We start from the raw sequence: 26,825 nt of genomic DNA, 5'->3' as shown, positions 1-26,825 counted from the left end.
CCAAGACCCAGGGGACATCAATGAAATTAAAAGTCAGGAAACACAGAACAGATCAAAGCAAATATACTTTCACCCAGCACATAAGGCTGTGGAACTCACTGCCATAGGACATCATTGAGGCGATGATCCTGTTTTGGAAGGGAGATTCAACTCTCCTGCTTAAAGGCTTAACTGGTCTCTGACCATTAGGGATTAGGATGAGATCTCTATTGGGACAGATTATCCCAGAGATGCTACTGCGGGGTTCCTGCATCTTCCTCTGAAGCATCTGATGGTGGCCACTATCAGACACAGGGTACAGGGCTAGATGGACAAGTCTGGCAATTCCTGTGTTCCTATTCCTTGAGCTCCTGGACATAGTCTTCTGGGGTTGGGCTGGGATGAGCGCAGCCTGGAACATGGGGTGGACTGACTTTGCCATTTCCCAGGCTCTGGAACTCTTGGTGGTTTGGTTCCAAGTTTCTGGAGTGTAACATGCTTACTGCAGGATAGGCAAATGCCTCATTAGCATAGATTATAGATTCTAAACCAGAAGAGACCATTTTAATGTCTGACTTGCATACCACTGGCCAGAGAACGTCCCTGAAATAATTCTGGGTTGAATACAGCAGATCTTTTAGAAAAGCATCCAATATTGATTTAAAAATTCCCTTGGTAAATTGTTCTAATGGTTAATTATCCTCACTGTTAAAAAAATGTGGACATTATCTCCAGTCGCAATTTGTCTAACTTCAGTTTCCAGCCGTTGGATCTTGTTTTACCTGTCTGCTAGCTTATTGAATGTTTGGTCCTCATGGAGGTACTTCAGCCCAGATCCACAAAGGCTCCTAACTTCCACTGAATTTTTTGTTCTATTTTGTTTGCTTGTGCCCAATTTACTAAGCACTCCAGATTGCTCTGTGTCAGCGGCCTGGCCTCTTCGTTATTTACCACTTCTCCAGTCTTTGTGTTATCTGCAAACTTTACCAGTGATGATTTTATGTTTTCTTCCAGGTCACTTAAATAGTAGAGGACTAAGCACTGATTCCTGTGGGACCCTACTAGAATCACACCTGGTTGACGATTCTTCATTAGTTCCATTTTGAAACCTATCAGTTAGCTTTTAATCCATTTAATGTGTGTCGTTAATTTGATAGTATTCTAGTTTATTAATCAAAATGTCAGGTGGTACCAAGTCAAATGCCTTATTAGAAGTCTATTACATCAAAACTGTTACCATGATCAACCAAGTTTGTCATCTTATCAAAATAGATAATGTGACAGGATCTGTTTTCCATAAACCCCTGTTGATTGGCAATAATTACATTACCCTCCTTGATTTCCTTATTAATCGAGTCCCACAGCAGCCAGTCCATTATCTTGCTTGGGATCAATGTAAGGCTGATGGGCCTATAATTACCCGGGTCATCTTGGTTACCCTTTTTGAATATTAGCACATTAGCTTTCTTCCCATCTTCTGGAACTTCCCCGTGGCTTCAAGCATTACAGTCCAGTGTGCATCCCCCAAGGCAAAAGCACAGCCATTCCTGCTGGGCTTGGAGACCTTTGGGGGTGTCTGTCCCAATCCAGACCACTCCAGACTTTTGCTGCTCAGCCCCAGGCTGTAGGCAGGCACAGTGGGAAAGGAAGGCTACTCACTCAGCAGTGGAAGAAAGAAGCAGTCCTTGGTGTCAGTGAAGTGTGGGACATGGCTGCGCTCTGTGAGTACCTGCCTAGGGTGTTTCTCAGAATGGAAGGGTTTTAACTTAGAAGACAAAGTTGTAACAAGGGCAGACACTGGAGGCTGATGCTAGACAAATTCTCTGCGGAACTCAGGGACACATTTTCACAGTGTGGATAATTAGTCTTGGAGCAGATAGCCCAGGGATGTGGTGGCATCTCCCTCACTTGCAGTCTGTACATCAGGATTGGCAGTCTCTTTCGCAAAGATCTCTGGCTCTCTCAGAAGTTCTGAGCTTGCCGTAGGTCTCTGGGTGATGCTCTCTGGCCTGTGTTATACGGGAGCTCAGATGAGATGATCATGACGGTCCCATCTGCCATTAAAATCCAATGATGACTTTAAATGGCCTCTAATGCACCAACATTTTTTGTCTGTAAGTAGCAGATGGGGGTCTGGAGAGAAACAAGCATGGGTGGGAAACAAGCAAGTGAGATTGGGCTGGAAGAAATCAGCTAATTTAAGTGAGGAAAAGAAGCTGATCCTCAGGAGTTCTGAAGCCTGGGCAGCAGGACTGGCTGGGAGGTAGCTAAGCCTAATTTTCAGAGGTCCCTGCAGCTCCCTTTGACTTCAGTGGAGCTGTGTGAGCTCAGCACCTGAGGTGCGGTCCCCAGAGGGCAGAACAATCAGCAGTTCAGAGCTGAGTTTGCAATGGGCGCTCTGAATGCCGAGTTGTCCCCTTGAAGCAGGGCCCTGCGCGGATTCATGGAGTTTGGGCGATTTGGCCTGTGCTGGTGGGAAAGAGGCAGCAGCACCTTGTGGAGCTTCAGGCAACTGGCAAGTAATTTGGGAGAGGGAGCCAGTGAGTTGGGCTTTGCAGGCGTGCTGGGAGCAGGGCTGGTTCCAGCCGAGCTGATGGGACAGATGGGTGTTGGGGGGTGTGTCCCTGCACACAGTCACAGAGCTTGCAGGAACAGGCCTGGATCAGCAGACAGCCCAGCATGTGCAGTGCAGTTGGGCTGAAGGTTGGAAGACGCTGGGGGCTCTGGGCAGGCAAAGTCTGCACTTTTAGTGCCCCAAGATAGGGAGGAATTTCCCTTGGACCCAGCTGACTCGTTTGTTCTCCAGTGCACCCATGAGCTTAGACAAGAATGTGCTGTGCTCCCGCCTTGGGGAGGGGAGGGCAAAGCGGACAAGTAGCCGGGGCCCGTTCAGTGAGCTGGTGAGAGTGACAGAAAACCTGCCACGGGCCCTGCAGCCCGGCTCCCAGGAGGAGCCCCAGCTCGTTTCCTGTGGCGGCTCTCCGAGGCGCGCTGGCTGCCCGGCCCGGCAGCAGGTGGCGGTGGCGGCGGCGGCATTGTGCTGGGGCTGGGTTGCCTGATGCACAGGCAGAGCCTCTGCAGCCCGGTTCATGTCACGCTGGGAGCCAGACCCCAGCCAGGGACTAGCCTGGCACCCCCCAGCCTGCGTCAGCCCTGTGCATGCTGTGCCGGCCGTCGGGGCTCCAGGCGCCCATCGGCCGGCTGTTCTCTGCAGCCGGGGCAGGAGCGGTTCGGTTCGGTTCAGCTGGCGGCCCAGATGTGGATGCATTCACAGGACTCCAGGAGCTAGGACTTGAACACCAACTATCGCCAGACGTGCAATAAAATCACAGGGGCTGGCGGGTGCCGGCCGTGCCCCACATCACCTGGGCCCTCTGGGGAAGGACGGGGGTGGTGAGGATGGTGCCTTTGCTGCGGGGCCAGGGGACGCGGAGCGGGGCCTGCCTCGGGAGTCCCCCGGGGGGCCGGGCTGGGCCCCAGCGTCCAGCCTGCGCGGGTGCGTGGCGGGCCCCGCGGTGACAGCAGGCCGGCGGGTGCCCCGGGCCGAGCCCGCTTCGCTCCCCGGGGCTGGGGCTGGGGCCGGGCGTGGCGCCTGCGAGCCCTGCGCCCGGCGGCGGCGGGAAGAGGCGGGGAGCGGCGCTGCTCTGCTTTCGCTTTCAGTCCGTCCGAGCCCCCGGCGAAGGCGCCTCGGCCCGGGCGCGATGGCTGGTGAGTGGCGGGCCGGGCCGGGCCGGGCTGGGCGGCGGGGGCTGGGTCAGCTCTGCCTCCGTCCTGCTTTGGGGCCGGCCCCTGGAGCCCCCCCCCCCGCCTGTCCCCCTCGTGTGGGGCCAGCCCCCCTGCCTGCCCCCCTCTCCCTGCCCCCCACCCTGCCCCCCTCGTGTGGGGCCAGCTCACCACCTGCCTGCCCCCCGGACAGGGGCTGTTCCGTGGTTTCCCACCTCCCCGTTACCTTCCCCTCAGAGGGGGCTAGCGCCCTCCTGTCCCGTTCCTTGCGCCCCGCTCCAGCGGCCTGTGGCAGGGGGTGGCCTGGCCCTGGGCCCAGCCGGCCCTGTTCGGTTCTCAGGAGGGAGGCGGGGGGCGCTTGGTTTGTGTCACTCTGGGCGGTTCTGGTTGAAGGAATAAAGGGTGCGAAGGCAGGGCCCCAAGGGCCGGGCTATGGCCCTGAATCCCTCCTGGGCTGGGCAGGACTGGCCAGCAGCATGGCACCCAGCCACGGCCTCCCCCACCCGGACCTCACACTGCGCTGCTCCCCAACCCGGCCAGGCCGATGGCAGGAGCTCAGGGAGGGCCAGGCCAAGGACCCTTCGCGATGCAGCCGAATGTGGCTGTGCCCAGAGCCCCTGCTGCAGGAGGGAGCCCGCCCCGGTGAGCCAGAGCCGGGCACGGCTGCCAGCGTCAGAAAGGGTGTGCAAAGACGGCTTGTGCAAGGACGCTGGGTGTCACTGGCTCCCGGGCTGCTAGGGGCTGACGGTGCTGCCTGGGGACTGTTAGCACTTCACACGCCCCCAACCCACCCCCCTGCCACCCACCCCTTGACAGAGGCTGCTCACTAGCCCCATTTAGAGAAGGGAAAACTACCGCAAAGGTGAAGGCCACCACCTTCAACCGATGTACCTAGGTCCCTAAGTCTGTGGCCTGCCTGTGGGGTGCTGAGCCCCTCCAGGCTGTTTGCAGTAAGGTGCCTAGCTCTGGGTCTGGGTGTCAGACTGGAGCTGGCTATGCTGCTGGGCTGGGTGGGAGCTGGGGCTGGGCCAGTGCCATCAGTGTTAGCCTTGGCGACACTGCCCCCAGCCAAGAACTGGTCTGGGGCCCTCCCTGCTTTCCCTAGGCCCAAGAGCCAGCCCAGGGCCCATGGATAACGGGCAGTTTTAGGAAAAATTGATGACGAGCTTTCGGCACTAGTGGCTGCGTCACATTTGCGTATTTGGGGCTTGTCCGTGCTTCAAATGCTGCAGCGGCGCCGCTGGAGTGGTTCAGGGAAGATGCCACCTACAGCCGTGGGAGGGGCTCTCCCTCAGCTCAGGTAATCCAGCGCCCCATGAGGTGCTAGCTAGGTCGACCAAGCGCTGTCTGCACCGGCGCTAAGGTCAGGTTCACTGCGTCGTGCAGGGGTATGGATTTTTTACACAGACTTATATCGGTGTAACTACATCGCTCATGGAGCGTGAAAAATCCACACTCAGGAGCGACTAGTTACACCACCTAACCCCCGTGTAGACAGCATTGTGTTGATGAGAGCTTGTCCTGTCGGCACAGGGGTGGATTAACTGCTCTCCCCTTGGCGTAGGAGCAACTGCAGCAGCACAGCTGTGCCAGTGCAGCCTTGTAAGTGTAGACCTGCCCTGCGTGTCTCGGGGCTGTGGGGTTTGCACTGGGAGTCGTTGCTATGCCGATGGACGTTTTCAGGGTGGCAACCCCTCCCCCCATAACCGGCAGGCTGCAGTGGCTAAGGGAGCAAGGTTCCCATTGCGAAAGAGAAGCCCGTCTGTGTCACTCAAGTGATGGGGTGGCGCTTAGGCTGCTGTTTAACCCTTCTATTTCTGCCACTTCCTGCCTGTTCAGTGCTGAGCTGGGCAGCCTGGGGTAGGGTGACCATACATCCTGTTTAGGCTGGGACAGTCCCTTTTTAAGCCCCATCCCTGCTTTTTTGGCAAAAGGGGGCATTTGTCCCATTTGCCCTTGTCAGCTTGATCAGTTGGCAAGAACAAATAGGAGAAATGCCCACTTTTGTTTAAAAAAAAAAAAAAAAAAAGAAGTGGGGGCGGGGTTGAGAAGGGGAACAAACCATCCCAATGTGCAGAAAGACTAGCAAATATGGCAGGCAACCAGCTTGGCCTAACAGAGAAATCTTTGGTGATCTTAAACACAAAAAGGAAGCTTACAAGTTTGGACAGATGACTAGAGAGGAGTATAAAAATATTGCTCGAGCATGCAGGAGTGAAATCAGGAAGGCCAAAGTGCAAGTGTAATTGCAGCTAGCAAAGGACATGAAGGGTAAAAAGAAGGGTTTCTAAGAAGGTGAGGGAAATGGTGGGCCCCTTACTGAATGGGGGAGGCAACCTAGTGACAGAGGATGTGGAGAAAGCTGAGGTACTCGATACCTTTTTTGTCTCTGTCTTCACAGACAGGGTCAGCTCCCAGACCACTGCACTGGGCAGCACAGAATGGGGAGGAGGTGAGCAGCCCTCAGTGCTGAAAGAACAGGTTCAGGACTATATAGAAAGGCTGGATATACACAAGTCCATGGGGCCGGATGCAATGCATCCGAGGGTGCTGAGGGAGTTGGCTGATGTGACTGCAGAGCCATTGACCATTACCTTTGAGAACTTGTGGCAATTGGGGAAGGTCCCTGATGATTGGAAAAACGCAAATCTAGCGCCCATCTTCAAAAAAAAGGAGGGAGGATCTGGGGAGCTACAGATCAGTCAGCCTCACCTCAGTCCCCGGAAAAATCATGGAGCAGGTCTTAAAGGAATCCATTTTGAGGCACTTGGAAGAGAAGAAGATGATCAGGAAAAGTCAGCATGGATTCACCAAGGGCAAGACCAACCTGATTGCCTTCTGTGAAGAGGTGATTGGCTCTGTGGATGTGAGGAAAGCGGTGGATGTGATATACCTTGACTTTAGCAAAGCTTTTGATACAACGTCCCACAGTATTCTTATCAGCAAGTTGAAGTATGGGTTGGATGAATAGACTATAAAATGGATAGAGAACTGGCGAGATGATCGGGCTCAACGAGTAGTGATCAATGGCTCCATGTCTAGCTGACAGCCGGTAACAAGCGGAGTGCCCCGGGGGTGGGTGCTGGGGCCGGTTTTGTTCAACATCTTCATTAATGATCTGGAGGATGGGGTAGATTGCACCCTCAGCAAGTTTGCAGATGACACTAAGCTAGGGGGAGTGGTAGATACCCTGGAAGGTAGGGATAAGATCCAGAGTGACCTAGACAAACTGGAGCATTGGGCCAAAAGAAATCTGATGAGGTTCAACAAGGCCAAGTGCAGAGTCTTGCACTTAAAACAGAAGAATCCCAGGTACAGCTATAGACTGGGGACCGACGGGCTAGACAGCAGTTCTGCAGAAAAGGACCTGGGGGTTACAGTGGACAAGAAACTGGATATGAGTCAGCAGTGTGCCCTTCTTGCCAAGAAGGCTAATGGCATATTGAGCTGCATTAGTAGGAGCATTGCTAGCAGATTGAGGGAAGTGATTATTCCCCTCTATTTGACACTGGTGAGGCCACATCTGGAGTAATGTGTTTAGTTTTGGGGCCCCACTACAGGAAGGATGTGGAAATATTGAAGGGAGTCCAGCAGAGGGCAATGAAAATGATTAGGGGTCTGGAGCACATGACTTATGAGGAGAGGCTGAGGGAACTGGGTTCGTTTAGTCTGCAGAGAAGAGTAAGGGGGAATTTGACAACAGCCTTCAACTACCTGAAGAGGGGTTCCAGAGAGGATGGAGCTAGGCTGCTCTCAATGGTGGCAGATGACAGAACAAGGAGCAATGGTCTCAAGTTGCAGTGGGGGAGGTGTGGGTTGGACATTAGGAAAACGTTTTTCACTAGGAGGGTGGTGAAGCATTGGGATGGGTTACCTAGGGAGGTGATGGAATCTCCATCCTTAGAGGTTTTTAAGGCCTGGCTTGACAGAGCCCTGGCTGGGATGATTTAGTTGGGGTTGGTCCTGCTTTGAGCAGGGGGTTGGACTAGATACCTCCTGAGCTCTCTTCCAACCCTAATCTAGGATTCTCTGATTCTGACAGCGATGCCAGCCCCATGCAGGGGAGAGGCAGGGCTCGGATGGGGGTGCAGGCAGGGCTCCAGCAGCGATGAGGATGCCAGCTCCAGCCTCACGAGGGGAGCCGTCAGGGATCAAGCGAGCAAGGACACCAGTCCCATGCAGGGAGGGAGGGGGGCAAGCAGTGCTTGGGGAGCAGCAATCCCAGCCCTAGGCGAAGGGAGGAGCAGAGCTCAGGCCAGCTGCACGTGGAGAGGAGAGGGCGTGGGCTAGCCTCACGCCGTGTCCTGTTTTCCCTTTGAGAAATATGGTCACCCTAATTAAGGGTCACAGCTGGCAGCCCTCGCAGCTCCCTCGCTTCGCTTTTCCCAGGGTCACATGCCATGGGAATGTGGCTGTGTCTGGTGCTTCCTTGCTGCGTCTCTCCCACCCACACACCCCACCACCTGCCATCAGTCAGGGAAATCCCTGCCCCAGCATAGCTCCCTTTCTGACAGGCCTTGCCTGGTTTTTCAGCTGTCTGGTTCACCAAGGGAGCTTAGTGGTTCCTTTATACTGAATGAAAGCAGCTGTTCCATTCACCAGCGTCAGTGAGGTTTAACCAGGCCTATGCGGCTCCCGTGCTTTGAACAGCAGTGAAACAGTTATGGACATTGCTATTTACATTTTTGTCCTTGGCTATGGGAGTTAACCCCCCACTGAGCTGCCTGGGACAGGTCTCCCCTTCCAGAGCAGTGCAGAGGCAGGCAGGCAGACCTCACTGCGTGGCTCCATCTTGGCACAGCTCGCCTCCCACCGGGAACAGTGCGGGACTCACCTTAATGAAGGCTGGAAAACGACAGACAAATGTACCGCGTCAGCAAGTCGAGCCAGTGTGAGGAGCTGGGAGCAGTTTGTGCGCTTGAGACGGTGCTGGAGGCTGGTGGGGTTAGAGGGGGTGGGCGGGTGGCTGAGTGTGAAGGAACGGGTGGGGTGGGCCATGGCTGTCATCAGCCGGTCCCTACGGGCGTTGCACTGGTGCAGTCCCTATGTGAATGAGCTGCTGGTGCAGCGTGGCACATGCACGATGCCTGGTGCTGACATGGCCAGATACAAATATCCCCAAGTCGGCAGGGCCCAAGGGGGGAGGCACCAAGGGCTCATGCGGCTGCTCTTACAGACCAGAAGCTGACTGTCATGCGGACCGTGTTTGTGGAGAGCGTGAACAGAGCCGTGCTTAGCACCCTCCTGGACGACCTGCTGCAGAGACAGGTGCTGAACGAGGAGGAAGTGGAGGAGGTGCGGGAGAGCTGCGGTCGGACGAGAGACCAAGCCAGGTGTCTGATCGACGGGGTGAGGAGAAAGGGCGCCAGAGCCAGCGAAATATTCATCGAGCGCCTCTGGGTCAGAGACAGCCACCTGGCCACAAACCTGGGGCTAGGAGCCCCCTCAGGTGAGTGATGCCCCAAGGGCTGGTTCTCTTCCGTCCCTGGGGGGCTGCACACATGGGGCACCCGGGTGGGTCCCAGCTGGGCAGGAGGCTGGGATGTGCAGGGCTTCTGACGTGGGCCCAGGCCTTTGGGAGCCTCTCACTCCATGCAGCGCAGAGGCCTGGGGCTTGTTTCCCACTGGCAGCAGCAGTGGCAGAGCCAATGCCACAGATGTGCCCTGTGCTTTCCAAACACTGGGATTCCCCACACCCCAGATACCCAACGGGGCAGAGAGGGCAACTGTATAGCTAGAGAGGCCAGGCTGGCTCACCCCTCCCTGCTGGGCATCAGCGAAGGACTGAGCACCTTCCTCCCCTGAGTGGCAGACGTGCTAGCACACCCCGTGAGGTAAGTGCCCCCGCCTGTGTGGGGACGGGGTTCCTCACCCTTTGTGAGCTCCCTTTGGGGCAGGGCTGGGCAGAACTAGCGACCAGGAGCAGCTACCGGGAGTTCTGTGAGGGAGTTGAGGGAGAGTGGGGGGCTAGATACACTTCAATAACATTCCTTAAAGGCAATAAACACCCCCCCAAATAAAAAACAAACAGCAGCAAAGGAAAGAGCTGCAGGAATAAACAGAGATTGCAGGCAGAAGTCCAGCAACAGTTTATTGCAGTGAATGCAGCAGGTATGATGACCTGCCCTATGGGTGGGTGGCATATGTGTGAATTCAGTGGAAGTTGCTCCTGGCCCTCAGAGACTCCGCATGGGCTTTGGAGACCAGGGTGGCTGAACTGGACAGCTAAGGGAAGCAGAGAGGTACATAGAGGAGACTTTCTGGGACACAGTAGAACGGTCCCAAAACCCGTCTGACAGCCTCAGTGCTGTGGAGGAGAATGAAAGTCTCAGGGAAGAAGAACATCCCACTGGAGCAGAGGGAAACAATCCCATAGTTGGGACCCTCCTTCCGGATAATGTCATGGTCTCCTCTCGCGTTGAGGACACCTCTCCGGTGGAGGGAACGCCAGTTATTAGGAAGAGACAGGCAATAGTAATGGGGGATTCGATCGTTAGAAACATAAATAGCTGGGCTTGTGATGACCAGGAGAACCAAATGGTGACTTGCCTGCTGGGTGCAAAGGTTGCAGATCTCTGAAGACATCGAGACAGATTAATGTATGGTGCTGGGGAGGAGCCAGTGGTCGTGGTACGTGTAGGTACCAGTGACGTAGGGAAGGATAGGAGAGAGGTCTTGGAGGCCAAATTTAGGCTGCTAGGTAAGAGATTGAAGTCCAGGACCTCCATGATAGCATTCTTTAAAATGCTTCCAGATCCACGCACAGGGCCAGTTAGACAGACAGAACTGCAGGATCTCAGTGCGTGGATGAGACTATGGTGTAAGGGGGAGGGGATTAGATTTATTGTGAATCTTTTAGGAAAAGGGTGAGCCTATACAGGAAGGATGGGCTCCACCTAGGCCAAAATGGAACCGGATTGCTGGCATGTAAAATTAAAAAGGTCGCAGAGCAGTTTTTAAACTAAGGGCTGGGGGAAAGCCGACAGGTGCGGAGGAGCATATGGTTCAGACAGAGACATTCCTTAGGGGAGGATCTATGAATGGAGATTCTCTATGTCCTAGTAAGGGAAGGAGAAAGAGTCATATGAAAAAGAGTGCCATTCAATTACATCACATAATGGCAGATAGCTAAAAAGAGACAATTTTTAAAAGTGCTTATTTACGAATGCTGAAAGTCTAAATATTAAGATGGGTGAATCTTAAGCAAAGTAAGCTATCAGGGGATAAGAGAGAAGGTCCTCTCTTGGTTCAGTAACCAATTAAAAGATAGGAAATAAAAGGTAGGAATAAATGGTCAGCTTTCAGAATGGAAAGAGAGAAATGGTGGTGTCCTCTCGGTATCTGTACTGGGCCCACTACTGTTCAACCTATTCATAAATGATCTGGAGAAAGGTAAACAGTGAGGTGGCAAAATTTGCAGATGATACAAAACTACTCAAGATAGTTAAGTCCAAAACAGACTGTGAAGAGTTACAAAGTGATTTCACAAAACTGTCTGACTGGGCAACAAAATGGCAGATGAAATCCAATGTTGATAAAAGCAAAGTAATGCACATTGGAAAACATAATCCCAACTATACATATAACATGATGGGGTCTAAATTAGCTGAACCACTCAAGAAAGATCTTGGGGTCATTGTGGATAGTTCTCTGGAAACATCCACTCAATGTGCAGCCCCAGTTAAAAAAGCTAACAGAATGTTGGGAACCATTAGGAGAGAGAGAGATAATAAGACAGAAAATATCGTATTGCCTCTTTATAAATCCATGGTACACCCACATCTTGAATACTGCGTGCAGATCTGGTCGCCCCATCTCAAAAAAGATATATTGGAATTGGAAAAAGTACAGAAAAGGGCAACAAATATGATTAAAGGGCAACAAATACATATCAGCTTCCATATGAAGAGAGATTAATAAGACTGGGACTGTTCAGCTTGGGAAAGAGACGACTAAGGGGGGATATGACAGAGGTCTATAAAATCATGACTGCTGTGGAGAAGGTAACTAAGGAAGTGTTATTTACTCCTCATAACACAAGAACTAGGGTCACTAAATGAAATTAATAGGCAGCAGTTTTAAAATGAACAAAAGGAAGTATTTTTTCACATAACACAAAGACAACCTATGGAACTCCTTGCCAGAGGATGTTGTGAAGGCCAAGACTATGACATAGTTCAAAAAAGAACTAGATACGTTCCTGGAGGATAGGTCCATCAATAGCTATGAGCCAGACGGGCATGGATTGCTGTTTGCCAGAAGCTGGGAATGGGCGACAGGATGGATCACTAGATGATTACCCGTTCTATTCATTGCCTCTGAAGCACCTGGCACTGACCACTGTCAGAAGACAGGATCCTGGGCTAGGCAGACCATTGGTCTGACCCAGTGTAACCGTTCTAATGTTCAAATGCTGCTCAGAGCATGGTAGATGCTGCACTCCTTCCAGGGCAGGGTATCCGTGGCACAGCAAGGCCGGGGTGCCCTGAGTCTGCTCACTACAGTTCATGACCCCATCTCACCCCAGTAGACCGTGGCAGTCGAGGAGTGATGTAGGCGTGGCGATGGAGAAGGACAACGCAGGCTGTCTCCACTGAGCAGGGGATGCTCCCCCAAGTTAGACAGTTACGGCCCTGCCTCCACAGGCAGTAGCTTCTGCTCATTCTCACATCCTTCGTGGTTCCCTGGCATGGCGATAGCCGGTGTGGAGGGTTAGCCTGGCCTCCACTTGCTGCTCCTGGTCTCAGCAGGAAACAGTGGCTGTTTTGTGTTTCTCCCTCTGCCTTTCCCAGTGGGGGTTTCAGGACAGCGCATGTAGCTAGCAGCTAAACTGCCAGGAGCGGGGCCACCACTCAGCTAACTGCAGAGTTTCTGCTTCCAGGCGTTCCCGAGACACAGCAGGTTCCAGACACCAGGAAGAGCGCCCAGGTGTCCATTGTGGAAACCCAGCCAGCACAATCTGAGGAATGGATCAAGTCCTGCCCTCTGGAAGTTTTCCAGAAGATCCAGAAAGAGGAAGAAAAGGAGGTGCTCTGTTCTGCTCCCTTTGGGCTTCCCCACCCGCTGGGTGTGTGTGGCAGAGACTCCAGACCCCAGGCACAGCCTGCTGGGTACAGCCAGATTTTACCTCTGGCATTGCTGTGAACATGTACAGCATGAGAGCCATGGCACCCACCCTGACGGGTCCCCAAGGGACTGGGGTACAAGAGGGGACCATCCCGACAATGTTGCCCCCCAAGCCTTACACCTCCATCTCTGCAGTGTGGAGCCCGAGGAGGAGAAGTGGCTGGTCTCGGCGATTTGCTGATCTTTAATTTTAGCTGCAGAGCAAGTTGCCCCTTCCTTCCAGATACCTGGCCTGGGGCAGCTGATCTGATCCCTTGGTCGCAGCCCCCCAAAACCAGATCAGCTGTGTGACATCGGGGGGGGGGACCCTCGGAAGCAGCAAGATCTTTCTTACCCCTCCCTAGGTCATCCCAGAAATTGGGGAACAGCCACCAAGAGGGAGCTCAGCTTCTTAGTGATTGTAGTGGGGGCACTGCAGGCTCCTCTGTGGAGGGCCCTGTCCAGCCTGCCCCACTACAGGCAGGAGGGACTAGTCACAGATGCTCCAACGGCGGCAGCGCCTTAAAAATGCCCTGAAGGAAGGAGCTGCGGCCTCAGGCAGCACTTTCCTGGGGTTTCTGTGCAGCCTTCCCCATAGGAGCCTGGCCGTGGTTTAGCTAGCAGACCAAACACCGTGTCAGCGCCCGTCACAGACAGCCACACGCTCGCACTGCACTAGCTCTTCACCAGTGACACAACCTCCCATCAAAGACCGGGCGATTCTCCACCGCCTGGTGTCAGGCTAGTGGAGAATCAGGCTAGATCCTAGCTTTCCTCCCCTCCCCCCTCAGCCTGGGGCCCACCTGTGCCCACCTGTTTGGCTGTAATGGCCCCAGCTGTGTTTCTGGCTGTGTGGACAGTATCATCCAGGGACTGGGGCTAAGGATGTGACTTAGATCCTTTCCCTCCTGAGCAGCAGTCCCAATGAGAGAGTATTTAGGGGTCCTCTTCCTCCACAGAGACCCTACTGCATAGGAACGCTATGCTGAGCTCCCTGTTGGGATGCTCAGGGGCATGGAGCAGATGGGGGCTCCTGGTAATTTGAGCGGCGTGGTATCTAATCTAGAGATGTGGGTAACACCCTGCCCGTGGGTCGTGGATCCATCCTGCCCCATGCACTAGGGCCCCCCAAAGTGAGGGCTGCCTGGTGGCCAGCCCAGCATGAATTTTCCTTTCTTACAGATCTATCCCCTCCGGGGACAGAAGACGCGAACCCGCCTGGCCCTCATCATCTGTAATGTTGAGTTTGACCATCTCACCAGGAGGAACGGGGCTGAGAAGGATGTGGCTGGGATGCAGAGGCTTCTAGAAGGGCTGGGATACAAGGTGGAAACCCACTGGAACTTACACTCCCAGGTACAGGATCCCCCCCAAGCCACCCGTGACTGTCCCAGGCCCCTGGGGAAGATGCTGTGACCTTTGCTTGGTTCATTCCTGGCTCATTGCCCCCTTGGCAGGAGTTGTGGGGCTGGTTTCTCCTAGGAGCTGCCAGTAGGGGGATGTCAGATCCCTCCCAAGCCCTCTCTGGCCTGGCGACCACTCACCTCCGTGGGGTGGGACTCCTCCATCCCACAGGGCCCTGGCTGCTACCGCTATAGGTCTTGCCCCTGCCCCTTGTGGTGAGTCACAGTCATTGTGGCTGCTGCTCACTCTCTCCTGTCCCCGTGTTGCTCTCAGGCCATGGAGGACTCCCTGAAGCAATTTGCCGCTCGGAAGGAGCACGAGGCCTCAGATAGCACCTTCCTTGTGCTCATGTCCCACGGCGTCAAGGCTGGTCTCTGCGGGACAAAGGCCAAAGACGAGTCCGTGGACATCCTTCCCCTTGACACCATCTACAGCACCTTCAACAATAAGAACTGCAAGGCCCTGATGAGAAAACCCAAAGTGATCATCATCCAAGCCTGCCGGGGGGGTGAGCCTGCGCTCCGGGACAGCCCGAGGGGGTGGGCGGGGGAGGGCACCCCGCTGGAACAGGGTGTGGGAAAGGGAAAACATGGCCTGCTCTTGGTCCATAACTGGTGCCCATGTTTCCCAGAGAACCAGGGCCGCGTGTGGGTGAGTGACTCTGCAGAGCAACCCAGAGACGGCTCCAGCCTGGCTCCGCAGTCCCTTGACGGGCTAGAAGATGATGCAAGTTACCAAATCCACGTGGAGAGTGATTTCATCTGTTTCTGTTCCACAACGCCAGGTAACTGGCTGCGAGGGGGCAGGCCCAGGGCTGGGGGGGAGCTGTGCTGGGACATGCACAGAGAGCATTGGCTCTACATTGGCTGAGCCCATGCACCCCGCTCTGCCGGGATCCCCCCCAACCCCCATCTGCTTTCTGCTCTGCTGAGCCCATCCCACCAAGACCTCCACTGGCCTCTTCCTGGCCAGTCCTCGGGGCCTATACTCCAGCCTCGACCTGTCTGCCCCTCGCTGGGCACTGAGACGCTGTCCTCTCCTGCATCCCTCCTCCCACGCTGACCACCAGCCCTTTCAGTGGGGCTGCTCCCTGCCTTTCTCTCGGGGGTTCCCAGTGCTCTGCCCTTGGCCCTTTGCTCATCTCCTTGGATAGTCTCACAGCCTCAGCGCTCATCTCTATGCTGATGCTCACACAGCTCTCTGCATGCCTCGCCTGTCTCCTGCCATGCCATCCCGCCTCTCAGCCTGGCTCTCTGACATCTCCCTTTGGGTGTCCTGTCATTATCTTACCCTGAGCACGGCCAAACCCAGACACCTTCCCTTCCCTCCAAAACCTTCCCCTTCTCCATCATGCTCGACAACCCCCAACCCTCGTCACTCAGGCCTGCAGCGTGGGGGCTATTTCTGACTCCACCCTCCCCTTGCTGCCCATCTAGGCCATTTCCAACTCTGCTGCTTCCTCCTCGGCATCTCCAAGATCCCTTCTTTTCTTTCCATCCCCTTAGCCAGATCTCTGCTCCAGGCCCCGTGACACCCCCCCCCCTCGGCTGCTGCATCAGCCTCCATCGGGCCTCTCGCTCACACACTTTCCCCTCTGGCCCATCCGGAATCCAGCACTAGAGCCACCTTCCTTCACCATCGATCTCCTCGCTGTGTGGCCCCTGGCTCCCTGTCCACTACCACGTCACATACAAGTCTCTGGCCATCTCCTCCAAGGCTCTGTAGGCGTGGCGGCAGATGCCAGAGGACCTTCAGGATCGCTGCTGCTCTAACACCTTCGCTCGCTGGCAGAGCCACTTACTGGGACTCCACGGTGCCAAGTCATTTGTGCCCTTCTCCCCTCACAGTGAAGAGCTGCTGACATCTGAGTGACCGTCCTTGGGCTTTGCAGTCAGGTCCCAGAGATGGATCAGGTGACAGCACTCCACGCACCTGCTCTCCATCTCTTTGCAGACACCCCGTCCCGCTTTCACTCTGTTCACACTGGCAGGTTTTCTGCACAGCCAGTAGGGCTGGAGGCCTCTTTTTAAAGCGCAGTTTAGATGCTGGAGCACAAACCGCTTCTCCCCCAGCTGCCAGGAGTCAGCCCAGGTCAGCCTGTGTGCCGGGAAGCCCAGAGGCTCATTCCTGATGGCCGCACTCCCAGTCTCTAGTAGCCTTGTGCCCCAGCCAGTGCTGCGTGTCAGGCTCTGCAGTGGAGACTCACTCAGCTGGATTGAGCAGAACCTGGCTTGACAAAGAGTGGGGGAAGCAGGGAGTGGTACTGCAGCGCAGCCAGGGCCTGACAGAGCTGGATATCCTGCGGTAGATCTGTGACCCAGAGACCTGGGATGGGAACCCTCTGGTTAGCGGGCACGCGAGCTGTGCAGAAAAACCTGCAGCTGACATGCCCTCTCTGGGATAACCGGAGACTCAGATCTGTTCTGCTTGTGCCCTTCCCGTTTGTGTTTCATTTTGCTTTGTTTACAAGGTTTCTGAAACCCTAGGGACGTAATCAGGTGCCAGCCCAGCCTATCACTTGTGCAACTGTAGCAATTCTGCTGTTTTTAGCATCCTTGATCAGAGTTCACACAGGGAAATGACTCTCCAGCTCCAGTGTAGACATTCTCAAAATGGCCTCCTCTGCACAGCCTGACCAAAGTGTGTGTAGGAGGTCACAGCAGTGAGGGTCTTCTGGTAGGACTGGAAATGAAAGGGGTCCAGAACACTTAGTAAGATGGCCAAGGGGTCCTTGGGGGAACAGAGTTTGGGAACTACTGGTCTAGAGGATCATAATGTCCCTGTTGCAGTGTAGCCACTTATTGAATCTTAGAAGATGAGGGTTGGGAGGGACCTCAGGAGGTATCTAGTCCAACTCGCTGCTCACAGCAGGACCAACCCCAACTAAACCATCCCAGCCAGGGCTTTGTCAAGCCGCAGCTTAAAAACCTCTAAGGATGGAGATTCCACCACCTCCCTAGGTAACCCACTCCAGTGCTTCACCACCCTCCTAGGGAAAAATTTTTCCTAATATCCAACCTAGACCTCCCCCACTGCAACTTGAGACCATTGCTCCTGCTGCTGTCATGTACCCCCACTGAGAACACCCTCTCAAGCACCTTCTTGTGGCCAGAGGTTGCTCTCCGACAGGGGCGTGCGTAGGAATTTAATTTTGAATACTTTTTGAAGTGGCATCTTAAACACACACAAATGAGAGGTTCACAGGGCGTGCACGGATGCAGGCAGGCACACGCCTCCCAGATTTCTCGGGATGTCTGGCAGCGAGGAGGCAGTAACTTCCCCTGGCAGTGGCATGCTCTGTGTCCCTGCAGCCTGGAGAGGGAGGGAGGAAGCAGCAGCGTGGCTGGCTGCTGGCTGAGCCCCTTTCCCCACCCCTACAGCTGCAGCCTGCTGCTTCTCCTTCCCTGCTGCTGGAGTCTCAGCGCTGCGGCCTGGTTTGCAGACTGCCCACTGAGCTGAGTCAATGCGGGGGTCTCCAGCAGCAGGGAAGGAGAAGCAGCAGCTGTAGGGGTGGGGGAAGGAGAAACTCAGCCGGCAGCCAGCCACCCTGCTGCTTCCTCCCTCCCCAGGCTGCAGGGACACATGGAGATTTGTGGGGTGGGGCATGCCCCTGCTTGCCCGCCTTTGTGCAAGTACCTGCTCTCCGCATCCTGCCTCTGTGGCCGTCCCATCTCTTCTGGGGCCCTTGGAGAAGTCACAGTTCACAGAGTAATTCAAACAGTCCCCACCAGGGATCCTGTTTATTGAGCCCTCTGCTGCACCCTGGTCCCCCAGGCCCCAACCGTAATTTAGAGCCCCTCTCCCAGGAGTCTAACACAAGGTCTTTCAAAACAAAACAGCCTGAGGCCGTCTTCTTCCCAGCTGTAGCTGGGCACAGCCCCTGCTCCCTGAAGGTTTGTCAGGCTCTCCCCTGCTTCTTGGGCAGGGTCTCCCCCAGGCCTCCCTGCCTGGAGAGCTTTCTCCTGCTGCTTGGCACTCTCAGCCTGCCGCTTCTGACTGCCTTTTAACCTGGGAACACTCGCTTCCACCCAGGCATGGCTCATCCTTGTAATCAGGACTGGCTTAGCCTCAGGCTCTCCAGCCCTGGGCAAGCCGCACTGTTACAGGCCCTTTCTGGCCTTGAGCTGTGAATGGATGTGCTTGGCATAGCACAGCTGTCTGTTGAAATATCTCGCAGCTCTCCATCTCCAGTGAGCAGTCTTCCTGCAGTGACGGGTCCAGAACTGCTCAGCTTTACCCTCCTGGTAATGCCCCTTTTTTCCTTAACTTCAGCCTCTCAGAGAACTCCCCAGCTGCCCGATGGAAGGTGAAGTCCCTTTGCCAGACCCTGTCCCCTGTTTCTCCAGGGTTTGTTGTAGTCTGGAGCAGTATTTCTCAATGACCGGTCCATGGACCGGCACTGGTCCCTGAGACCTCCCTGACGCAATTGAGGAAGGCAGTAAGCCAGTCCCTGGCATCATAAAGGTTGAGAAACACGGGTCTAGAGGAAGATAAGCAGAGCCTGCTCCATGTTACGTATCAGCCTTTTGTCTCCACAGACACTGTGTCCTGGAGAGACCCAAAAACTGGCTCCGTCTTCATCACCCGCCTGATAGAGCAGCTACGAACCTCTGCTTGGTGCTTCCCCTTGGAGGAGATCTTCCGAAAGGTGGGCTCTGGTGACTCTCCCTGTCCGTCCTGCTGCGCCTGGGAACACGGCACCCCGGTGCTAGTGATCAGCAGCACTGCAGCAGGGAACCGTCCCCAGGAGCTCTGGCTGCTCGTGCAAATCATTCCCCAGCAGCCATCCAAAGTGCAGAATGCACTAAACATGCTCCAGGTCTGACTGTCTGACCAGGGGACTCTCGGCAGAGTTCACAGCTCAAATCCGCAGGGGAATCGGAGCGGAGCGCATAGCTGCTGACTTTTGGTTTTGGGTGCCCTGCCCAGTTGCTGCCGGGGCTAGTGGTTGGGTATGGCTCTCCCATGGGGCTTTTCCCCTCGCCCTCCCAGCTTCTGCCGAGGCCAGGGGGTTGGGTCCAGTTCCCCTCTCCCCCTGTGGCTTCCCCAGGCAGCAGTGACCAGTGGGGCTTTCCCCCCTACCCTCCTAGCTTCTGCCAGGGGCTGGGGCTTAGTTCCCCCCACCCATCCCTGGATGTCTGCTGCTGGGGGTGCCAGCTGGTGCCCAATTTTCCAGGGGCCCCACATTGGCCACCATTGCGCACTCACCCTCCTCGCCTTAACCTAGTAGTTGGGTGCCCTCTGCCGGGACTTACCTGGAGCCTGGCTGGGAGCCGGGGAGCTGCAGGCTGCAGCCACACGCTGTCTGCCTCAAGGCACATTCATGCAGGTGTGAGGGAAGGCAGTTGGAGGGGGGGGATGACCCAGTGTGCGTCCCCAGGTGAGCAGCAGCAGCATCAGGGGCTGGCCCTGCATGCAGATGACCTAGAACAGGGGTTCTCAAACCTTTTTGCTGGGACCCCCTTTACAAATATTTCAGGCTGTGACCCTCCCCCATGCCATGCCTTCCTTACACAGGGGCTGACAACTGGGCTGGAGACAGCTGAGTGACTCCACAGTCCAGCCCCCCCCCTCCTCATAATAACCTCATGACCCCCTGAGAGGTGGCGGAACCCCTGTCTCCAGCTGGCACGGGGATTGCTCTGAGAGTTACATGGGAGATGGGCACGGGCAGCGTGCACAAGACCAGCGGCTGGAATGAGGATGTCTAGGAGACGTTTACAGTAGAAGTGTAGGTGCTGCGTGAGTTTAGGCACCTACAGCTGAGCAGGAGTTTTGTGGACCGCAGTGGTGCCTAAAATTGGGTGCAGGTGCCGAGGTCCCTTTGTGGACGTCAGCCCAGCCCCAGGAGTGGTGTTCTGCTGTGAAACTTCCATCCATCCATCCCTGCACAAGCAGTTCTTCCAGAGACGGCCTCATTTACTTGTTCACGCTGAGCACAGACCCACTGCAGCAGTGTGGGGAAGTGAGTGCGGAGACGTTCTCTGGGCAGATCTCACACTAATCATAGAGTTTCAGGCCAGAAGGGACCATTGTGATGATCTCATGTGACCGCTGCATAATGCTGCATCAAGCCCGTAACATCTCCCCACCGTCTCTCCAAACCTGCTGGTGGGGGCAGTTTTTCTCCATTTCTTCTCCCACCGGAGCCCTGGTCCCTCCACATGGGTCCCTCTCCCCTTCCTGATCCTGCCCTTCGCCCTCCAGCCACTTTTCCTTCCTCTCACTCGCCAGCTGCCATGGAACTTTCCCCCTCCACCATTGCATCCAGCTCTTAAAGGAGCCGCTGCCCTGGAGTTCTTTTGGAAATGGTTCTGGTGGCGGCAGCAGGGGCATGCACACCATGACAGGTGGCAGGCATGATCTCTGACATGCCTCGCCCATGAGTGTTTGTGTCAAAGGTGGCTTGAGCACGCATGTCTTCTAAATGAGGTGCAGGGTGCAGACTGCCTGTCATTATCTTCAGGCAGAATCGTCATTCTGCCTTTTCTCCCCTGTGTTGTTCAAGGTCCACGCTTTCTAGTATCAGATGTGTTTCGTTTTGAAAGTGCCGCTGGTCCCCCTGGAATTGTGACGATCTGACCTTTCCTCCCCATCTCAGGTCCAGTTCTCCTTTCAAAATTTCCCTCGTCAGATGCCCACAAAGGAAAGAACTACCATGATGAGAAAATTCTACCTATTCCCAGGCCATTAGACTCCACAGTGAGTATCTTGTTCTGGAGTCCCTGCTATGACCTATAACTGTACATCTTCTCAAGGGATGGACGGGGCTCTTGTTCCGTATGTAGCTTGTAAATTCACCCTCCATTCTCGATTCCAGATTGCCCGGGGTCTGGCAGATCTAGATTCCACTTCAAAGGCAGCTTTTCCTCTTACGTGTGGGGTCAGGCCAGGGAGATCTCCCCATCCTCTGAACTTCTCTGCATAGAAGCTGGATGTTGAAGGAGAAGGCGTGGCTAGGCCAGTTTTAGTAGTCAAACCTTTCTGTGGCTAATCTCGTCTTAGAGCAGCTTTGTGCTTGCAGAAAGGAGTGAAACATATTACAGAAAAGGACACACAGGGGAAGCCACAAGACACTAGCCAAGCACAATTCTGCCCTGCAGAGTTGCACCACTCCAGGAAGCACAAGGAGAGGGAAACGCAGCGTCTGGAGAGTGTAATTTCAATCCCCAGTACAGCAGTGAAATAAATCATCTGTAATCCTCCACAGGGCAATGGAACTCTGAGCAGGCAGCAGCATGGAGAGGAGGGGTGCTCAACTGAGCAAACAATCTCAGATAAACAATAGCTTTTCTGAGCCTGAACTAGAGAGTGAGTGGAGGTTGGGGATGCAGCAGGCACAGTATTTGGGGACTAGCAAAGCGTGACATGATCTCACAGTGGGCTGGACGTGACGCTCCTCGAGATGGAAAACCAGCTGACGGATGGTGAATGAAAGGAAAGCAAGGTATCATGTCCAAAGATGAGATTCGGTCACAGAAGTCACAGATTCTGTGACTTTTCAGGACCTCTGTGATTTCTGGGGCCATCCCCGCTCCGAACAGCTTGATCAGCCAGCCAGCCAGCCCCCAGGGCTTGCCAGCCGAACAGCTGATTGGCTGGCCAGCCCCGGGAGCAGCAGGCTGGGATAGTTGCAAGCCCTGGTAGGTTCCCCCCTCCCCTCCAGGTCCCTCCCCGAGTTATTTTTAGTAACAGCCAAAGACAGGTTGTGGCTTCCGTGAATTTTTGTTTATTGCCTGCGACCTGCCCCTGACTGTTACTAAAAATACCCATGACAGCATCTTAACCTTAATCACATGATAAGACGAGTGTGAGGTCGGCTTTTATCGAATATCTGCCATAATGAAACGGGAGGAGATGGTGGGTGGAAGTGGCACTCAGTTGGAAGGAGTTGGGACCATTAGCGAGGACATGACCAATCATAGGGCGTAGAAATGTGGCAGGATATCCCAAAATGAGAGTCAGGGGGGAGAAATGCAGAAAATCCTTTTGGGGAAAAATCAGCTGAGACAGCCCCCCAGGGGGAAGCAGCACTGCTGAGCGGGACCTTGGGGCTTAGTAGCCATGGGTTGTAGTGCTGTAAGCAAGTGATTTGCGTTAACCGCGGAGACAGGAAATGACGGAGCAAGAGGGAATTGGCCCTTTGCTCTGGGGTAGATCCCAGCACACTGCGGCTGGTTCTGCGCACACCATTACCAGAAAGGCAGTGACAGAGTGGGGGGAGTTCCCAGGGGAGCAGCAGATGACTCATTGCGATGGAGGGTCCCCAGAGCTCCGGGCACACGTGTAAACCAGTTGTAAGGCTCATGCAATATACAGAGCGGGTAGATGTGCACAAATAAAAACCCCTCTCAAGCTCCCCAAATTCAGCTTCTCCCCACCCGCTTCCCAGTGGCGTACAGAGGTCTCTGGCCCTCAGGGGCCAAGCCTGCATTTGCACCGCCCCAGGCCTTACGGTCCCCCCTCCCCGCAGGGCAGGAGGGGTCCTGATGCCACCCCCCAGCTGCCCCGGGGAGGGGGAGTCTGTACCTGATGCAGGGGAGGCGCATGAGGGGCGCTAATGCAGGCTTGGATCCGCCGACCCGCCTCGCCCCCCGCATTTACCCGATGCGTGGCAGCCACCTCTCCCGCTGCAACCCTGCAGCCCAGCGCCAGCTTGGATGGGGCAGCCTCACCCCTTGGTCTGGGGACGGGGGGCTGGCCCAGCCCTTCATGACCCACAGAGGGGGAGGCGCTGAGGGGCGCCCCTCAGAGCCTCCTCTGCCCCCCATCCGGCATGAAAGGTCAACCTGGTGCACATACACCCCGCTGCAGCCCAGCATTGGCTCAGATGAGGGGCGGCCTCACCCCCTGGGCTGGGGGGGGCCAGGCCAGCCCTTCATGACACGCCGGGGGGGGGCCCAAGAGCAGAAGTGGGAGCAGCCGCCCCTCAGCTGGAGGCAGTGGTGGATAAGTTCGCTCCAGGCCAGCCCTTCATGATGGGAGGAGGGCGGGGGCGCAGGAAGCGCTGCACCCCTCAGAGCCTCCTGCCTCCTCCATTTCCTGCGCATCATGAAGGGCTGGGCCGGCCCAGCGCCCTCCCACAGGTTGGCGCCCAGGGGCCTGGCCCCCTCCCAACCCCCCTTGGTATGCCAGTGCCTCTCCCCTCCCCTAAAACCCCTGACCCTGGAGACCAGAGGCAATGGTCCATTTACTGGCTCAGACTGGAGGCAGGGGAAGGGCTATTGATGAGTATCACCGGGATGCAGAATCACTCGTGGAAGAGCCAATGTCTCTCTTGCAGGGCCCTTCTTTGCAGAGGAAGGAGCTGACTGGGATGTTCAGAGCGCTGATTTATACTCGGGGGGACCAGCCTTGTGCTCTGCCCTGCCACCGCTGCCTTGCGGGGGACAATGCCCTTATGAGGCTCCCGCTAAGGAGCTACGGCCCCGGAAGGAGACTCCCGCCCAGATGGTGGCCTTAGAAAATGCCATTTCCCTTGGTGGCCTGTGCTGCCCAGCTGCACTGTGAACTGTTGCTCTTCTCTTCTCTCCAGGTGAGACCGAGCATCTCCCGCTGGCGGCCGGCCTCGCCTTCCTGAAGCACAGTGTTTACACACACAACTGTGGTGAGCGCTCAAGGTTTCTGCTCCTCCTTCCTAAACACTTCTCACCTGTAGCTTTTCCCTGAACTGCCAGACGTGCCTTCAGCTCTTCACCAGCATCTTCCTCTGGGGAAGTGACTCCTCTTCATGACAGGACGGAGCCCAGTGGCCACGCAAAGAGGAGCTCAGACCAAGAATGTCTGAAAGGATTGTATTTCTCTCTCCAGCGGTAAGCTGCCATCATGCCAGACTGATGCTACAAAGCAGGGAAAGAGGGCGGTTCCCATCCGACTTGCACACTGCAGCTTCTGTCCCAGGGCTCTGTAGCATCAGACTGAAGCTCCTGCTGTCAGGTATCAGTAAAATAGAGGTACCACCACCCACAGGTATGTAGATTCTACAGCACTGACAGCCACGAGGGTCACGCCTCTGACATCTAATACGTACTCGGATCGTTCCCTCCTTTATCCAGACTGGCGGCGGCCCTGGGACATTCAGACAATTGATTCTCAGCTGCATCCTTCTTGCTAAATACGTGGCATCTCCCTGTCGGGCTACCAGACCCGAGGGGTGTGTCTTCACTGTAGCGTCAGCCTCTCACTGGGCCTTTCGCCCCAGGCCAGCTGCCCTAGCTGTGGGTGGCTTAGAGCTTGGTGCTGCTTTCACTTGGGCCGGTAGCCTGCCCACGTTGCAGTGAGGATGCAGGCTAAAAGTCCACCAGCGCCTCCCCACAGCTCCCACCATGGGCCCAGAAGGACAGACACGTTACCCCACACATGCACTGGGAAAGAATCGTAGAGCAGCTCAGCTCACAGCAGCACAAAGAGCACTGGGCTGTGCCCCAAAAGTACTACCGGCCGAGCGCAGCGCCAGGGGGACGCAGTAACTCGGGCAGGCCTTTGCAATGGGGCTGCTCACACCCTGAGTAGAGTAACCCGGTGCTCAGAGCGGGGTGCTGATCACCCGGATTAACTGCACTTCAGGGCAAACCCTACGAGAGCTCATCTGCTAAACTGCGAGGGGAAGGTGGAGTGTAGCCAGCAACCCTCCCCTCCTGCCAGCTGTGATTCGCAGACTCCCGGGAATGCAAGAGGCCTGTGTCCATTCCCCTTACTGTGGGGCAGGGTTAACTGAACTCACTCCAAGTCATCCCCACGCTGAGCCTCTGAGCAGTGGTGATTTCCCAGCCTCACTTAGCTGTTTGCCACCTTGTTCTAATTCTTCATAATTATAGAGCCACATTCGGCCCAGTGTAAACGCCGCTGACTTCGGAGTTCAGAGGCTTCAATTGTCCCATGAAATTTGGCTTAGTACTTAACCCACATTTCTCTATTAAAGCCTAAGTCATTGCTTCTGTCCTTGGCACCAGGGATCAGAACTGATCCCTCTCTTTAGAACAGCGCTTTTTGTCCTTTAATGATGACGTAGAGACACTGGGCTACACCACTGCACGGCATGAACATCAAGAAGGGAGAAGGATTCTCTGGCATGATACCTGGGAGGCAGAACTAGGAGTAATGGAGTATAATGATGAAAGGGGAATTTAGCTGTTTCTTTCTGGGTTATTCCTGTGGCTGGGGCAAGGCATTACGTGACTCCGGGGACCAGAGGGCACTCCTGCCCCCACTCTACTGTTGAGCACGGCTTTCTGGGCACACTTCTCTCTTGTTTCCCTATTTCTCATTACCTGTGGTTACTTTTATATCTGGTTTGACCATGTTCTTGTAAAGCAATGACTGTACGAAGGGGAGTGGCAGTTTGCTGTATTACTATGTGGTTTTTAGAGCCATCATAATTCATCTCAGGGCTATTTAAAAATATTTTTCTGGGCTTGTAAGCACCTCTTCACCATGATTATTTCTGGCCACTTATGCCCTCATTTCCCGAGATGCTGAGAACCAGCCATTCCCTTTAACTCCTGTTCACAGCTTTCATACATTCCAAGGAAAAAAGGGACCATTGTGATAATCTAGTCCAGCTTCCTGCATGACACAGGCCCAAGACCTACCCTAACGTAATTCCTAGAGCAGAGCTTTGAGAAAAACATCCAGTCTTGATTGAAAAATTGTCAGTGATGAAGCATCCACCATGACCTTGGTCAGTTGTTTCAAATTCAGCTGCGGGTACTCAACCCTCCTAGAAATCAAGTCCTTGGTGCCTACCACACTGTTCTGATTATATTCCCAAACCAGAGCTAGGAGAACAATGGGGCTCCAGGTGGAGTATTTCTACCTGAACCTCGAGCCCCCAAGGGACCACGAAGTGATGAAAGGAGACCATCCACTGTAATGCAGCTCCATCGCAGCCCTCCCTTGGTGCTATGGCATTAGAAGCACTTGAACTGGAAGATAAATCCCCAGTTATCTTCACTCACTTCTGCTATATCACCTAAGGAATAATCACAATCCCTATTTTCTGCCATCTGGGGGCTGCAAGGAATACTTTATTAATCCAAACTAAATTCAGTGCCTGCCAAACTAACAGCTATAGAGTAGGACAAAGGTGGCAGAAACAAATGGAAGAGATGTGGAAGGGAGCAACTGTGTCTGAAGCGGAGGGCCGAGGCATAACAGTGTCTGCAGGTGTCTTGACCAGAGAATTCCTTTGTACACTGAAGTGGAACTTTCAGAAAGTTCTGCTAAAGGGTCCAATATTCATACACTGGTTTTGCCTGCAAGAGCAGAAGGGGAGGCACCTTTTATTCCTTTCTTCTTTGTGGCTGCATCTTCTCATCCCTCCCTTCAGATGTTGTTAGTCTCGCGATAGCTGGGCTGTTTCTCAAAACCCAGCTCCTAGGGTCAGGTGATTATTAGGTGAGGATCTCAGATTCCATTTGAAAATCAAATGGAAGTTTCTAGCCCTCCTAGCTGCAGAGGAAATCTCATAAACGTGACCTTCCCCCAAAGGTCAAATGCCACAAGGTCAGTGAAGAGAACCCCAGTATATCGCAGCCAGTCTCAGGAATTTGGGGTGCCAGCCAGATGCAGGACTTTTGCCCCCTTGGCTTTGGACAATACTGGGAATGATGGTA

At 54.8% G+C, this 26,825-nt stretch overlaps 1 protein-coding gene across 5 annotated transcripts; it reads left to right on the top strand.

Moving 5' to 3' along the window:
- Positions 1-6: 6 nt before the first annotated feature.
- LOC137146467 (caspase-1-like) lies at positions 7-25,567 on the top strand. 5 transcript variants are annotated; one of them, XR_010917953.1, is made up of 10 exons: positions 7-1,700; positions 8,879-9,151; positions 12,584-12,729; positions 13,990-14,163; positions 14,485-14,719; positions 14,843-14,995; positions 18,750-18,859; positions 20,813-20,913; positions 23,747-24,023; positions 25,190-25,567. XR_010917953.1 is itself a non-coding variant. In XM_067537724.1 (9 exons), exons 1-8 carry the CDS (start codon positions 1,688-1,690, stop codon positions 20,903-20,905), a joined length of 1,197 nt encoding a protein of 398 aa, XP_067393825.1. In that variant the 5' UTR covers positions 7-1,687; the 3' UTR covers positions 20,906-20,913; positions 23,747-25,567. The 5 variants fall into 5 exon arrangements, 4 of the variants coding, with proteins under 4 accessions (XP_067393825.1, XP_067393826.1, XP_067393827.1 ...); XM_067537724.1 differs by having other exon boundaries at positions 23,747-25,567; XM_067537725.1 differs by lacking the exons at positions 23,747-24,023; positions 25,190-25,567 and adding an exon at positions 23,495-23,702.
- The last annotated feature ends 1,258 nt before the right edge of the window (positions 25,568-26,825 follow it).

This window comes from Emydura macquarii, unplaced genomic scaffold (assembly GCF_026122565.2).
Source record: "Emydura macquarii macquarii isolate MOO-44397 ecotype Brisbane River unplaced genomic scaffold, CSIRO-AGI_Emac_v2 contig_450, whole genome shotgun sequence".
NCBI lineage: Eukaryota > Metazoa > Chordata > Testudines > Chelidae > Emydura > Emydura macquarii.
Note: the sequence above shows the minus strand (reverse complement) of the source record. Positions and strands in the feature narration are given on the sequence as shown.

What these genes read in the sequence shown, in the direction of transcription:
- LOC137146467 (XM_067537724.1), top strand. An exon ending in TTTCTGTTCCACAACGCCAG is followed by an intron (nt 14,996 to 18,749) that starts GTAACTGGCTGC and finishes TTGTCTCCACAG; the next exon opens with ACACTGTGTCCTGGAGAGAC. An exon ending in TGGAGGAGATCTTCCGAAAG is followed by an intron (nt 18,860 to 20,812) that starts GTGGGCTCTGGT and finishes TCCCCATCTCAG; the next exon opens with GTCCAGTTCTCCTTTCAAAA.